At 38.1% G+C, this 16812-nt stretch overlaps 1 protein-coding gene across 1 annotated transcript in view; it reads left to right on the top strand.

Moving 5' to 3' along the window:
* The window catches only part of USH2A (usherin), a 391715-nt gene that overhangs the window by 101222 nt on the left and 273681 nt on the right, over window positions 1–16812 (top strand). The window contains exon 20 of the mRNA XM_040612018.1: window positions 4749–4979. Within this exon, the coding sequence (XP_040467952.1) occupies window positions 4749–4979 (231 nt within the window). The remainder of the gene's footprint in view (window positions 1–4748; window positions 4980–16812) is intronic.

Here is a 16812-nt window from a genome sequence, read left to right as displayed (position 1 = left end):
TTAAAAAGCACATTACCAAACACTTTTGTTGCTGTCCTTCAATTAGTTTCCCTTCTTTGAATTTAATTTCATTTGTTGTTAAACTACTGACTTGATGTATGGACTCATGAATTTGAGGCTGCTGCCAAGAATGTAGCAGGAAAAAAATCAAAGCCTCTTCAGAAAGCTGCAGAGGCAAAGCTGAAATGAATTTGCTTCACCTTTGACAAGAACACTCGAGCAGCATTGGAATCCTCTGATGATTCAGCTTGGCTAATTATCCAATTATTTATTTCAAGAATAAAGACACTGTTTTACAATTAGAAAAGTGTAAAGTAATCTGAGAAATTTTGTAATGACAGATGACTTAAGTAACTTCTGAGATAAATAGTATCTGCTCAAACTTGTCTTGCCAAGTGTTCAAGCTGTAGTTAAACTGCTCTTTGAGTTTGAGGAAATGAGTAGGGAGTCAAAAGTTATTTGTTTCTTCTCCCCTACCAACCACATACTATACTTCAGAAAAACGCTCGGTTTGTTCTTTTTCCTCTGTGTCAATTTTGTGAGGTTTTTAAGCTATGTTTAAGTTGCATTCGTCTTGATTAAAAGCTTTTGGTTCAAAGCAATACTTTTTAATTGCCTAATAATATAAGTCGGTTCTTAGGAAAGAACCGTGCATTTAGGAGTTCATTTGCAATATAACTGAAAAATTCATTGCATGGCAGTAAAACAATTTACTGTTAATTGCAAGGAGAAGAATTTGCTGTACCATGCTCACAGATTGCCATGAATCATGCAGCACTCCTAGAGATTTATAACAGATGTGTAAGTGGGATGAATTAGCAGGGTTTAATAACAGAGACACAAATCATGCAGACTTCAAGGAGCTTTAATTGATATACTAGAATGTGACGGGCATGAATCACTCAGCCATTCAACAGCACTGTAACATATGGTCAGCTCAATATGCTGCATCTTAAATCGGTTGGTGAGTCGTTGGTTGTCCCATATGGTGGAAGCAATATATTTTTCATGATTTTTAAAAAATACTCTATTACATCTATTTTTAAAGAAATATGATTGTAGCATATGTTATTGACTTTTCTTTTGATGTCCATTATGGGTGCTTTTTATTCTTTTTTGAGGAGGAGTCCAAAATGGACTCTAAAGAATCTTCTGAACAATCAAAATATTGTCAGAAGGCATAAGAATTATTTCTTGACTCATTTACTGCTGAAATGACTTGTGCTGTTGTGAAGCGCAGAGAAAGAAAAGATCGTAACAGAAATGCTATGGCAATTTCAGGGTCATCTGGGCTAATAACTCATAGTAAAAATGAAATGGATGACCAATAGCAAGACGTGTAACTTTACCTGCAAGGTAAACTCCAAGATGAGAAAAAAATCTATTTTCTTTACGTTTTTGTCCTCCAATTTGCTGAACATTTCTATTTTAATTTGTACATACACATTTTGAATCCAACTGTACAATAATTAAAACCTGCCTGCCTACTTTTTGTTACCGTTACTTTCCTAAGCTATTCAGTGGCTAATTGAAGGCTTCTGTGGATGGGTACACAAATATCTACCTCCAGTTTGCTGAGCAGTAGTTATTCAAACATATGTAAGCCTGTTAAATTTAGCTACAGTGTAAATATGTTATTCCTGGGACAAGAATCTGGCAGAGTATGGAAAAGCTTTAGCAGTTGTATTAGTAAACCTGACAGACTTGAGAAAGGAGTATTGTATCCTTAGAACTGTGGCTGCCAGAATTTAATGTCAACAATTAAAATTTATTTTGATCCTTACCTAGTGTTTATTACTGTTTGTATACACAACAGACCTTACTAATACAGAGATGCACTATTAGATGGAATTACCATCTGTTCAGAGCGAAATGCTGGCATCTGTCTTCGAGTCTAAAACTAAAATGATATTATTTCAAACAAAACAAAATTAACTGCTCTTTACTTACCAACTTCATTTTTGTGTACATGTGTGTGCATAAACACATGGGAAAGGCTTATTTGTAATGACCTGTGTAGCAACGTCTATATTTAGATATATGACTTCAACGTAAGCTGTATGGACCATCTGTCTTTATTGGTCTTTTTTGTGCCCTCTTCTACACAATGGCATGCAGCAATCATGGGCTTTTAAATACTGTTTTAGCTTTATAATACATTAAATATGTATTATATAGCAAGACATTAAAACTGCATAATTAAAATATACAAAATGTGACTTTGAATCCACTAAAATGTAGTATGCTCATTATTTTGACAGATGTGTTTTAACAGAACGTGACTAAAAAAAATTAAATAGATAAAATTACAGTCGATTCATCTTTCAGAAAGTAGCTACAGGTACCACAGTGACACCTTTAGGAAAATATATACTGTATCTTTTAGTCTTGAATATTTTTAATTTCAGCATTTAGTACCCTGCTGGGTTAGTGTCACAGATCTATTTTCAGACCTCTCTGTTCCTGGGCAGAGTCTGGTTTTTCTGTTGTGGTTTTTGTTTGTTTGTTTGGTTGGTTTTTTTTTCAAACTTGTGTAACTTGCTATGTACAGTCTTTCACTGTCTTGATGCACAAGAGTTCTGAAGCATTGATGAAACTGTAGTTTAAATACTAATGTTATAGTAAGGATGTTACTTTCTGAAAGGCTAGGCTTCTGCTCCATATATCACAAAATAATAAATTGTGTCATGCCAGTGTTTAATGCGTGTACACAGTGCATTAACTGTAACTGTAGTACATTTATTTGTGCTAGAGGAGACTTGAAAATGATTAAAAAATCAATACTTCCCTGTCAGAGAAGCAAGTGTTACGATGCATTTAAGTAGTTAATTGCATAAGCCCCATAAAAGCTTCAAGTTTGGGTATCAGAGATGCCATAATTATGGTCCAAGTAACTGCCATTTATTAATACAAGACTTAAAGGAAGATACGGTTATTGTCATGAGTGTTAGTTAGCTGTATGCATTTTAGAAATAATGAATTTTAGCATTTCTGTTTTACCATCAGTAAGCTGAACTGGAGGGCTCAACCTCTTATGTTCACATTTAAAATGCTGGCATACACTAGCTCCCTCAAAGGTGAAGTTTTGATTGTTAAGCCATGTTTTCTATTTAAACTTGTGCATTAATACCACAATTCATTAGTGCTGTGCCCTACTTATGCAGGAAAGCTTATGACCTCACGCTGCATTACTTCAATTTTGACATTGTAAATTTCTACCATAGTGTGAGATACTAATTAGATTGTGAAGTCATAAGTGATGCCTAAGCAGGAATTTACAGCACATAGTGCCGTTGGCAGTTTCCCAGTTCCCCCACTCCCTGCTTTTTCTCCAAGAATATTTATCAAGTTAGAGATAGAAAGGCGAGGGGCGGGGAGGTGGGGTGTGTGTGTGCGCGCGCGCGAAGTAATGTGTTACAGGCAAATAGGAAAAATGAAAAATATGTTAATGATCTTGGAAATGCGCAAATGTTTAAAAGGATGTTATTAATTCATTCTAAATGAAGCAGTCTCTCCTTCTCTAAAAGAACTTGCACTATGTACAATGCTGTGCTGTGAAGTAATATGTCAGATTGTGAAGGCCCATATTTTAATTCGGGTTTTATTGTTCTTGAAAGGCGTTTATAGCTCTTTACTATGTCATTACGGGAGCAAGTAATTTTTACAAGTTGGCATTGTATTTCACTTCCCGGGTACAAATGAAGTTTCTGTTCTTAATTCCTTTATCATGGGAAGAAGAAAAGGCTAGATAGGTGGGTATGGATTCTACGGGTAGTAGTGTTCTTGTACGTCCCCGATGATGTCTTTTATTGTTTCAGTGATGGTCCATTTCTTTCCCACCTGTATGGCCATCGTGCCATTATCCAAACAGGTCATGCTGCCCTCCAGTGGCTTACTGTACAGTATTAGAAAAAACACCCAGACAAACAAAATTTTGGCCATAACTCAGCTATAGACTGACCAATGCTATCGGAATGTTTAAAAGAATACCAGGGTATTGGTTTTAATGGTAAGAGGATCATTGTAGTAACATAAAACTCTCTTATGCTGATGCTTTCATGTAAACAGCCTTGTATGGAGTCTTACTGTGCACCAGTGTGGGTGGAGGAAAGTTAGAGAGGATCATTTTCTCGAACTGAATGATTATCTGAACATATGCTAATGTCTCGTGTGTGCATCATAAGGAAAACAACCTGATGGGCCTTTAGTATAGCGGACAGATAGCTGTTCTGCTCCCATCGACGAGAAGTTCAGTGATGAAACGCTTGTGTTGTCACGTGCCATACTACTGATACGTAACAAGAGTTAATTAACTCTTCAGATTCTTTTTTGGTCTTTCACTCAAATCCAATGCTGAAAGTCATACAGGTACATGCTTACAGTGTGTATGGCATGAAAGGCTAATGAGGGAGGAATACACATAAATATACTTTTTATGGAGACATTAATTTGGGTTGTTAAAGACTATGAAAAAACAATTATTTTGGATACAATACTAGACATATTTATCCAAAGCCTGAATACAGAAATAAGGTATTTCTTGTGGAATTGAAAGTAAATTCTTATAAAGATTAAGATTTATTCCCCCCTGCCCCCTTAAACTTTTGTGGATATCTGTATTTATTCTGAAGGTGATCAGAAACAGAAGCAGGACGTTTTGCAAAAATTATCTTATGTGCAATAAATAATTTCCTAAGCATTACGGACAATGATATCTAAGTAATTTATTTTTTTTTTTTAATGCACAGCTCCAAGAAAACTTAGTGTCCCTCGTGTTGAAGGAATAAACAGCACAATGGTAAAGATAAATTGGAATGAACCTGAAGAACTTAATGGGCCTTCTCCCATCTACCAGGTGGAGAGGATGGATTCATCTTTAGCTACATTGAGTGCAGAAGTAATGAAAGGGATCCGTTTCCCAGGAAATGGATATTACAGATTTGCTAGTTCCACTCTCCCTGCCAATACTTACTTTACAGGTAAATGAGTTTAAATGACTTTCGAAATGTACCAGTTGTACTCTGCATTTGTTTTACCATTTATTATAATCTTCTATATAATTTTCATGGCAAAATCTGTAGTTTTTAATTTAAGAGCATAACGTGATTGTTAGTGATGTATGTGCTATTTCGATTTTCACATAAAAAGCCTGTGGAAAATGTTATTGGACATGTGGGATTTGTATTCCCTTGCCTTTAGACACAGAGATGTACGTGATGGTGAACGTTTGCTGCATATTTGACTCATTTCCTGGTGGTAAATATAAAAGGGATATTATTTATTATTTTGGGATAAGAACTTTTTGATTAACATGCTGTGAATACTAAGGCATGTTTTCTTTGGTACCTTTTTGAGGATTCCTGAGGTTGCGTGAGCACTCAAAAAGCGCTCTCTTCTGTGTTCAGCACATTTGTGTTGTGGTCTTGTTTGTTTTGTCAAGTGGAAAAAGGAGCCTGCCGATCTGACAGAAGTCTGCTGTTTCTGGGCCTTTGGGTATTATCTCCTCTCTTTTTTGATTAGCTATTTATTTTGGAACTGGGAGTTCTTGAGATTAAAGCAGACCAATTATCCTGTGTTCTGCGATTCCCATCATTTGCTGATGTCTTCACTTCTGGGATAAAGCAAAGATATAGACAGTATGTTTTCTGGGAAAATGAACCTGGCTGCATGTTTGAGATGCTGTAGAGGCCTGTAAGTGAAATATTGCATTGGTGTGGTGAAGTATAAGTGTTTAAAAAAAGAAACAGCAGAGCTGAAGATTTATTTTTTTTTTAAGTATATGAAAGGTGTGTGTGTGTGTGCGTATATATATCTCAAGTCATGAGACTGACAGCACCAAGGGGAGATCCAAAAGGGACTAGACAACAGTGAGAGCAAGCATTAGATGGCATGCTCATGGTGCGAAGGCCACACCACGATGGCCTTACACAGTGGCCTAAGTTGAGACACAACTTAACCTGGCACTAAGCCTTGTTTGTGAAGACAAGTGAGTGCTGTAAAACCCACATAGCATTGTTGACATGCAAAAGAATGCCAAAGATTTGAAGAGTGTTCAGCTGACATCTCGTTTTCAGGGTCACCACAGGTAGTTCTGGCAAGGATATGTGAGCACAGATATCTTGGTACTTGCAAGTATGTGTGTGCAAATTCAGTTTTTGTTTAAAACAAGAATCACGTTCTTGCCTCTCTATAATGACTCTGTGAACCTGATTAAAAAAAAAAAAAAAAGTTGAAGATCACTTCCATTTCTTTTCTTGTGAGGTGCTTACTTGACTGATAGTCAAATAACAACAAGTGATAATGTGTTAGTTAAATATTGAGACCATGTTGACTTGCAAAACCTGTCTGTGCGTGGGAATCTGTTAGGAGCAGCTGCTGGGCTCCTTTCCTCATCCAAATTGCTCTGTGGTTTTCCTGACATTGGAGTTTGTACACTTTACTGTATATTTAGTAGAAGAATCTTTGACATGTTTCTTCTGTTGTCAGTTGTGATGATCTCAACACCAGAGGAATTGTGAGCTGCAGTCTTTCTCACTGGAGCTCCAGTCAGCCCCATCACTGCAGTATAGTTAAATAGTTTAATTCGATAAAGAATTACGAATATAACTGAATTCCCTACTTCTCATCAGAAGTCTCCAAGAGTGCTGAGGAAGAGGGTGTTACACTACTGGGATTAACATACCTGTCTATTTGTAAAGAAGCAAGCCCAACACTAATCTACCCGAGTGCCAGTTCAGTCTGGGGTTCAGTTTTGCTCCATAAACTGAAACTGAGGCCATGAATAAGGGTTATTGAGATGGCTGAAGTGATTTGAGAGCATTGGACAGACAGGTTTGGAGAAGATGTTACAATAGAACTGTTTTCATACTGGCATCTGATGGCTGATAATGCTGTGCGGATAAATATAATTTATTATTGCTTTTGATTGAGTTCTTTCTTTTCAACCAGCTGTTGGTCTGAGTACCTGGAGATGACCTAGAACAGGCATCTTCTTAAGAACACTTAAGGGAATGAAAGATACTCTTTAATTGTACTCTGCACTTGTTCTGTTGTTGAGACCCTCTCTTATATCCCATCTCTGAAGACAAGCAGTTGGCATTTGTGCTTTATAGATGGAACAGCTTTAGTGTGCATGCAGCTGTGTACATTTTTGACACAAAAGTGTGCCAGCTTGTATATGTCAGTCAGCAGACTGATACTTCTTAGTGCGTCTGGGATCTCCCACTGCTAATCCAGAAAAAGATAGATCAGTTTATTTGTTGCTAATAAATGCCGTTGTCCTCACTACCTCCCTGGCGGGTCTTACACTCTGAGGTGCAAGTAATGGGGGCAGATGTATTATCTGGGAAATTTTCCAAATTAATCTTAAAAAAAAAAAAAAGGCAATAAACACTGGCTACACTAAGCAGTGTCCTTCTGCAACAGGGTCTCCAGCTGCACAGGAAGATGTGCTCAGAGTACACATTAGATGAGGAGAAGTCAGGTAAAGAAAAGGATTGTTTCTGCCAGAATTGTACACATGCAACTTCTCAGTTCTTCAAACAACGAAGAAGTCTTTTAGGCATCTGTAATATCATTTCCCAAAACATGCAGATGTGATTTCTGACAACTTGAAGAGGTACAAATAAGTATTAAGTACAACAGTTTACTGTATCTATCAAAATACCACCAGGCAAAGGAACTGTTAGTGTTCTTGTTTTAGCTAAGGAACTCTCCTGTCTCTCATCACTCTGAGGACTGGAATATTCAGGGGTTTATCTTCGTATCTTCATGAGACAGCGAAATGCTGTCATTCTGATTTCATAGATGGGGAGCTGAAGTTCAGATTCTACTTAATGCAGGAGTTTATACTTCAAAGGCTCTCTGGAAATGGCTGGAAGATTTTACAAATTAGTTATATTGTGTGGTTTGCTTTATCAGTACAGCTTGTGTGATGCAGCCACATCTGGTCCGGAGTTATAATGCTGCAGTAACACTGGTGGGTTTGTCTTTCTGGTTCTCTCATAGTCAAGAGGTACTGTCTATTTTATACAGGCGTAGGCAAGCAAGCTTAGAGTTCACAGAACTGTAAATAGCCAGGTGTCTGAATATCTTTTAAATTCAAATTATACTTGTATTATCTCTTTAATGACTAAGTCTAATGGCTAGGTCCCAAAGAAGCCTAAGGGTGAAGGTGATGAGCATGATGTCATGTTAACCTGGCTTTCACTGCTAACAAATGGGTGAGAATAGTTTGCTCTGCAGGGAAATTAGGGTCATCTTGTACTTTCTAGCAGATGTGTACCGAGGCTTACCAGTAAGGTCCTTCAAGATCATTGAATGAAATCCATGGAGAATAGCATGCTGAAATGTGTGTGTGTGAATATCAACAACAAGCCAACAGTTTAACTATGAAAAAGAGTTTTTCCTCAATTCCTTTTTGCTCCTTGGTTGAGGGTTAGGACTTGAGTTGCCTGAATGGATGAAATAAAAACTGATATATGAATTCTGAGCTGTGTAAACGAGCCCTGCTTAGGATCAAGTTTTGTTCTAATTTGAGGCACTACCTTCTGTTCAGGATTCATAATGTATAAATATCCCTTGAGCGTAAGGCAGCTTTAACTTTTTGTTTTACAGAGAGTAGGGGATAACATTTTTCTTTGAAAATATGATGCCTTGAGAAAGCACACGTGCACCCTGTTGAATATAGTGGTGGATATTATGCCTTCAAACAGAAACAGTGCCACTGTTTAAACTTTGTAGAAAATCCTGTTTAAAAGCTGTTCAATAGTTTTTTCTAGAACAAGTATATAGGATTAAGGTCCTAAGCCAAATAAAGGGAAGTTTTGTTTTCAGGTATTGTTGGGCAAATAGGTGCCAAACTACTGAGTTCTTTGAAAAAGGAGGTTCTGGGTCTGAAGAGCAACTGGTTGAAAATTAAGCCCTGACTATCTGTGGGATACGATGACATCTGAGCTAGGAGTTTCAGGACTGCAATTTACTGTCCTAAAGTAGTCATGGAGTACACAAGTAGCTTTTTGAATCTTTCCTCTGATTGATCCATCACCAGACAGAAAGTGTGTGGCAGAGCTGGTAGGGCCTGTTATAGTTAGAAAGGATAAAAATTACAATCAGTTGGACACATGAATGAATGAGGAAGCTTCTTGACTCCGTGCTATGGAGATATAATTGGGCTCCGTGAAGAGAAACTGAGTATACTTGTAGGGGGTATATAAGAACTGCTCACTGTGTAGTGTCTCAATTGCTACAAAAGAATGAACTCTGAGTAGCAAGGTGGTTGCGTGAAAGGTTTCGTTCCTCCTGACCTCTCAAAATAAGACTACTTTTCAAATACAACATTGAATGTAAATTGACAATTCTGTGGCGTTGTAGTGAGTTTTGTAAATAATATAAATATTCTATCTATGAAATGGAGCAAAAGAAATCCTCTAAGCATGCTTTGTGTTGCTTAAAATACAATTTGAGCTTGATTATTGGAGTTACAATTACATGTCCTTGTGAGAAGGGAGGCCTCTACTTATTTAGTGATAAAACAATTCCTTTTTTCAAGTGGATGAAAGATTTTTTGTGAAATTTTAAACCCTGTTGAATTAGCTATTACTGTTTTAATATGATTCCTCTTGGATGCTGCTTGTTTAAAAATAAATTATCCATGTAATATTGATCAAAATGCAGTCCACTCTGAAGAAACTTTTGTGTTTGGCCTTGCTTTGGATCCAAGTTTTCTGAAATAGGATACTACAGTTATAAAGAAGCGGGTCTTGCCTGGAATACACTTTTTACCAGCCTCTACGTAATGTGAATTCAGCTCTGTAATAATTAGGAAGTAACTGTATGAGGTAAGATGTTCATATATTCAGCATTACAAGTAGAGATTTTTTATAATGACATTTTTAGTGTTGTGAAGTGGTCTTAAAAATGTGTATTTAAAAAAAAGATATATCTGGGCTAGTGTGTTCACTGCCATATTCTGACTCAGATACACACACATTTCTCAGAGTGGAGAATCTTTCCAGTAACGATGTTTTTTAATGGGTTTGCCATGGAACACTGCACAAGCATCGTTTACATTTGTTCTGAGCAGAAGTGCTGGGAATGGCTGTGGTCATTCAGTGCTGGATCTCCCCATAGCTCTTCATCATAGTGAACTCTCTTTGCAGTAATATAAACCAAATTCTACTCCCTATAATCTTAAGCAAACATTTCATAGTTAGTAGAAGGTGCAAATATTTTCATTAGTGTATGGAGCTAAATAAACAGGCCTTTTCCAGCATCCCAACAGAAATTTGTGGAATGTGTTATGACTGAATACCAAGAAAATGAACATGATTGGAGGTCTAAAAACAGTCTAAGAGGAAACTCTGAAGAAAATGAAGACTAAAAGGGGACATGGTAATGGTGTTAGAGTGCATAAAAATGGTAGTTTTAAAGAGAATGAACTTTTCTCCATGTGTACTGTGAGTAAAACGGCAATACACTCACAATAGCTTATAGCAAAGTAGATTGTCTTCTCACAAGATTTTTTTTTTTTCTAAAAGATTCAGGTTAGTTGAGGAAAGAAATACATTGTTGTGAGAAAAAACTGTAAGCTCTGACACTGCAAATTTTAAAGAATTGTTGGATGAGCATTTGTCAGGAATAACCTACGTAAAGTTGATTCTGCTTTGGAGTAACTGGATTGATTCTGTGACCTCTAAGAATGTTTTCCAAACATATATCCTATTATAAACTCAGGTCAACCCAAGGAAACTAGGAAAATGTTCATTTCACCAAATAACCTTTAGAAGGAAACGGCTTCTCTTTTTGTTTTTGTTGTTGTTGGGGGTGGGGTGTGGGGCAGGAAACACTGCATAGAGTTCTGGTTGACAATTTTCTGTAAAAAGGGAAGGTAATGTGAGTTGAGCAAGTTTTGCTTGTATTTTATTTTTTCTCCACTAGATATTTTCCAGCATGTCTTTTTGTGACTACTGATCAGGTTTGAGATGGTTAGAAATGAGTTTTAATTATTAAATCAGAACAGTATACTAATTTAGGTTGGAAGATAAGTCCTCTAATCCAGCCTCCTACTTAGAGTGAGAACAGCTAGACCTGTTTAGGCTTTTGTCTGTCTGAGTTTTACCCCCGTATGTAGTCAAGTATATTTCCCAGTACTCTTCCCGTTTTCAATCTGACCGACCTTTGGTAATTTTTCCCTCTTATGTCTATGCAGAATTTTCTGTATTTGAACTTGTGTTCATTGCCTTTTGTTCTATCACTATATAACTCCGAGAAAGTGTGTCTCCATCTTCTTTATATCCTTCCACGAGGTAATTGGAGAAGGCAAGATCATCACCGCCTCCTTCCATGCTTAAGACTGAACAAACTCAGTTCTCTTTGGCTTTTCTCATATGTCATGTACTTTGGCCCTCTGACTATCTTGGTGCCCTTCCACTGGATTCATTCTGGTGTGCCAGTATCTCTTTTTTTTATGCCAGATTACTCAAAACTGTATTGCAGGACTTGGCATTTGCCTTTGCTGAATTTCACAAGGTTTCTGTCATCCCGTTTCTCCAGCCTCTCAAGATTTCTGAATTGCAGTGTATCCACTACAACCCTCTTTTTTTTTTTTTTTTTTTTTAATTGCCTGCAAATGTTGTGACAATACATTCCATCCTATCACCCAAGATTTATTTCAGTGAATAAAACTGTTAAAGTGAATTGGTCCCAGTACCAGTTTCTTGTAAATGCTGCCCACTGGGTTTCATGCTACTTATCACGAGCCTTTGAGTCCTGCTGTTCAGTCAGTTTTTTACCCACTTTTACAGTCCACCTGTGGTCCAACTGTTTCTCCCGCCTGGTGGTGAGGATCCTATGGGAAACCATATTGAAGTCCTTGCTAAAGCCAAGGTACACAACACCAGTTGCTTTCCCCTTTGGCTGCCGAGCTAGTCCTTTCCTCACAGAAGGCAATCAGGTTGGTCGGGCACAAGTTGCCCGTAATAAATCCACGTTAACGGTTCCAAATCATCATCTTGTCCTTTGTGTCTGAATATGGCCTCCTGCACAGCATTCCTGGGGACAGTTTATGCTGGAACAGTCTGTAGTTTCCCTACTCTATAGACAGGACTTAACAGAAAATGCTATTTTATGCTAAAAAGCTGAAGAGAAATCTGACCTTTTTTCTTAGTTTGATTTTATGCACTCTTTGTCTCTCTTCTGGCATTTTTTTCCTTACATAACTTTTTAAGAATCATCCTTTTTTATTTTATTACATTGAACAGAGGACGGTAAACAAGATTTTCCAAGGGAAAAACTATCATGAAAGAAATTCTTACACCAAGCATTCTAATACTGAGAGAGAAAGGAAGAGAGTGCATTTGTTGAGCTGAATTGGGAGAACACACTTTCTATCTCAGGGAACTTTTGATATCATCACTCATTTTTCAGACTTCTATATTAAAACATACACTAAAGAGCTCTTGGAAAGCTCTTATTTTAATGTCCTTTCTGTTTAGGTTGTTGCCACAAGACTTCTCCTTAGAAGTTCTTTTAATTTTTTATGCCGACTTCTTACATTTTCTCTTCATGTCTTCACAAAAGAACAATTTGAACCCACATCTTCATCTTCTGTGAAAGAAAGATAAAGATCTTCTGTGTCAGCATCAAGTGTCTGGCTTCAGTAAGAATGGGAACCATTCTTTTTTCTGCCTGAGAACCGTTTCCACAGACATTTTAGATAGAATTTTGTCCTACTACTTAAAATGAATTCACGGTTTCATCTTGAAAAACACATTTATTTCTTCCTTCCTTCCTTCTGAATCCCAAGAAACCTAAAGATAGGGAGCAAGAGAAGAACTATGTATAGAGAAAAAGGAGCGATCCAGCACAACAAAGTGAACTGTGCTGCTTTATGAACAAAACAACTTAAAACATTTTTGAACATGCACAACAGGGACTTAGGCAGCAAATAAGCCAAGCTGATGCTGACCTTGCCAGTGTAACAGGGTAATATTTTCAGTAATGTGAGCTGGTTTTCTTAGGCATGGACATACTTTCTATCAGTATCAAGTATCTGCTTTTTCTGTGGTGTGTGGGTTTTTTTTGATTGTTTTGTTTTGTTATTATTTATTGTAGAAAAGATTTATTGTAGCTACTACAAGGGAGGGGGGAAAAAAAAAAAGGTTCTGTATTATTTCTCATATTTACTTCCTGCACTTTAACAGATCAACTATGCAGCACAAGCTTTGACATGCAATTTTTTTTTGCATCTTCTTGGCTTTTGTGCCTAAGTACATTTTTTTGCCAGTGCCAGTGTTGCATGACATTCTGCACTGCATGGTTAAAAACTCTTTTTTTTAGCTTGTGCATGGATACTTTCAGAGCATGTAGTAATTCCAGCTGTGGAAGCTGTAAAAGCGCGGTAGCTTTTCTCTTGTTATATCAAGCTGCCAGTGGAAAAGCCCTTTCCCAGACTAGATCATAGTTCCTTTCAACTCTCTGCTTGTGCAAAACCAGTTACAGAAATGGATCTTTTGATTATCACAAATATACTGCATGACCTGTACTCTGTAAAACAGCAGTTCTTCCCCTTTTCTCACGACTCTGGTTGTGCTTCTGTTCATTTTGTGCAAACATGATTCACTATTTTGAAATGTATGGGGCGTTCCCTCTGCAGGTGATAAACCTAAGAACTAGCAGAAGAAAAGGTTTTTATCAATTATTGTTTAGTTAAGTAATAACTAGACTAGTAAGTAATAGAAGTAGTTACTCTCTACCAAGTTTGTTTTTTTATAAACTAATCTGAGAGCGTAACTACTGATGTACCAAGTTCTTTTATACAAGATTAATTCCCACCAGTAAAGAATACCTTTATATTTGATGTTTCTTTTGCTTGCTTGTCTTCAAACAAAATGCTGATAAAATTTGGTGTAGGAACTTTGTATAGGAATCTGCACAAAGAATAGTCAATGAATTTAATATGAGTGACTGTGGAAAAAATTGTTTTTTGTTTTAGTATCTAGTCTGGCCTTTGCTCGTGGAGCTCTCTTGTATTTGTTCAGCTCACTGAAGAAGCCAAAGGTGGGATTATATTCTGTGTTTACAAGGGCAAAGAAGGGAAGGAGAGAGTTCAAGGAGATGTTCTGTTCTCTGTGCCTGCTCTGTGTGCAACAAGGATAGTGGGTGCCCTCATATGTGTCTCTGAAAATGAAGTTATGGAAATGCTGTGTTTTGCTTCAGGCATGACATCTTCTGGGATTCTTTTTGTGCTTGTCTGCCGGTAAGAAAAGGTGCAGATGGAGGGACTTTTTGGGAGGGAGATTTAGAGAAATAAAAGTTGCTGAAAATAACAAACATAAAGAAAAAGCTGGAAGGTAGAAACTGCACAAATGCATGAAGTTTATTCAATAACATCAGAAAAAAAAAAGGAGGCGGGGAAGGTGCCGAGCATCTCTTGGAAGTTTTGCATGTGGGAGCAGTATGTACTGTGTGTTAAATGGAGGCTCATTTAATTTTAGTTAAAGCAAGGGCTGAATGGTACAGACCAAAGAAAGAACTTGAACAGGTTTGAGCATAGAAAACAGTAGTACAATGGATGTTCACCTTTTATAATAAATGTATAAATGCTTCTGGAAATTCTCAGATTCAGATACCTGATGGCACAGAGATAGATGAAAAAAACCTTGACTGTTTCCAATGCTTTTCATTTGCTAGTGTAATTGTGGGTTTTCCATGCCAGTACTTCAGTACTTGTAAAGATTTTTGTAGGATTCTTACATGCTGGTATAATTGAACTTGTAACCCAAAGCAGTTTTAAAGGGAGGGTTTTGATGAGAAGTAATAGCCAAAAGGAAATATTTCTGCAACTTTGACTTTAATACAAATCAAATACATATCAAATTTCTGATGTTTTTTATTTCTAAAGTCTTATGGTTTTAGTCAATGCTAGGGCCAGAAAGGCAGTAACAATGACACGTGGTCAAAGTTTTAATTTAAACTAATCATGCTAAATCCTCTTGTGTTTTTAGTGGTGCAGTTATACTGCATCTGCTTGGAAAACATTGGCTAGTCAATATTGGCAAGGATGGCAGGAACTCTATTATTTTTGATACTGCCTTTCTCTTCAAAGTTCTTTCTTAATTCCAAATTATACATGAATCTTGTCTAGGTTTTTTGTCACCCATTGAAGTGCCTGAGGGAACTGGGGCTGTTCAGCCTGGAGAAAAGGAGGCTCAGGGGAGATCTACAGCTCTCTGAAAGGAGGCTGTAGGGAGGTGGGTGTTGGTCTCTTCTCCCAGGTAACAAGCGATAGACCAAGAGAAAACGGCCTCAAGTTGCCCCAGGGGAGGTTTGGACTGAGTATTAGGGAAGTTTCTTCACCAAAAGGGTGGTCAAGCATTGGACGAGGCTGCCCAGGGAGGTGGTTGAGTCCCCATCCCTGGAGGTATTTAAAAGTTGTGTAGATGTGGCACTTAGGGACATGGTTTAGTGGTGGGCTTGGCAGTGCTAGGTTAACTTGGTGATCTTAAAGGTCTTTTCCAACCTAAATAATTCTATGATTATATTGAAGAAAAACCTGTTTCTTAATCCTTGTAAAGGCTCCTGTATATGGACAAAAGGACCGTATTTTACAGGAAGATACTTAGAATGTGATGAAGTGTTTCGGCATGACAAGCTCTTGTATGTATTAGGTTATGTATTTATTTGTTTATTTTGAGGATCTGTTTGTGGAGTTGCACAGGAAGAATCTTATCTGTCCCTCCTATTATTGGATTCATAGAATCCAGGTTGGAAGAGACCTTAAGGATCATCTGGTCTAGCCTCTTTGGCAAAAGCACAGTCTAGACAAGGTGTCTTGGCACCCTGTCCAGCTGAATCTTCAGTGTCCAATGGGGAATCCACCAAGTCCCTGGGGAGATTATTTCAATGACTGATTGTTCTCATTGTGGAAAACTTTCACCTCCGGTCCAATTGGAATCTCCCCAGCAGTAACTTGTACCCATCACCCCTTGTTTTTCCTGTAAAAAGGGAGTCTCCATGTTCTTTGCAGCCACTCTTTAAATACTGGAATGTTCTCAAGGCTGAGAAAATCCTGTTCTCTCAGCCTTTCCTCGTATGGCAGGTTTCCCAGCCCTTTGATGATCTTTGTAGCTCTTCTCTGGACTGTCTCCAGCCTGTCTGCATCCTTTTTGTATAGTGGGGACCAAAACTGAACATGATATTCCAGATGTGTCCTGGCAAGGGCTGAGTAGAGTGGGATAATGACTTCTTTATGTCTGCCAGTGATACTCTTGTTGATGCAACCCGGCATCCTGTTGGCTTCCTTAGCTGCAGCAGTACACTGTTCACTCAAATTGAGCTGCTTGTCCACCAGGACCCCCAGGTCCCTTCCCACAGAGCTGCTTCCCAGCCTGTGCTGCACCTCCTGGATTATATTTTCCCAGGTGCAAGAAGTTATAGTTGTCTTTGTTGAATTTAATAAGGTTCTTGTTAGCCTACTCTTCCAGCCTATCCAGGTCTTCCTGCAGGGTGGCACGCTTTTCCAGAGTGTCCACTCCCCCACCCAGTTTGGAATCATTGGCAAACTTGATCCCATTACCCAGATCACTTTTAAAGATAGTAGCCAGTGTTGGGCCCAGTGTTGATCCTTTGGGGACCCAGCTTGTGACAGGTTGCCAGTTTGACCAGGAGCCATTTACCACCGCCCTCAGTGTGGCTTATCGGCCAGCACCCCCCCCACCCCCCCCCCCCCACCCCCCAATCCAGACCACTTAGTCCAGACCATAATGCAGCAGTTTCTCTAGGAGAAGGCTGTGGGAAATTGTATTGAAAGCC

Source organism: Falco naumanni, chromosome 12, assembly GCF_017639655.2.
Source record: "Falco naumanni isolate bFalNau1 chromosome 12, bFalNau1.pat, whole genome shotgun sequence".
Classification (NCBI taxonomy): Eukaryota; Metazoa; Chordata; class Aves; order Falconiformes; family Falconidae; genus Falco; species Falco naumanni.
The sequence above is the reverse complement of the archived record's forward strand: the minus strand, read 5'-3'. Positions and strand labels throughout refer to the sequence as shown.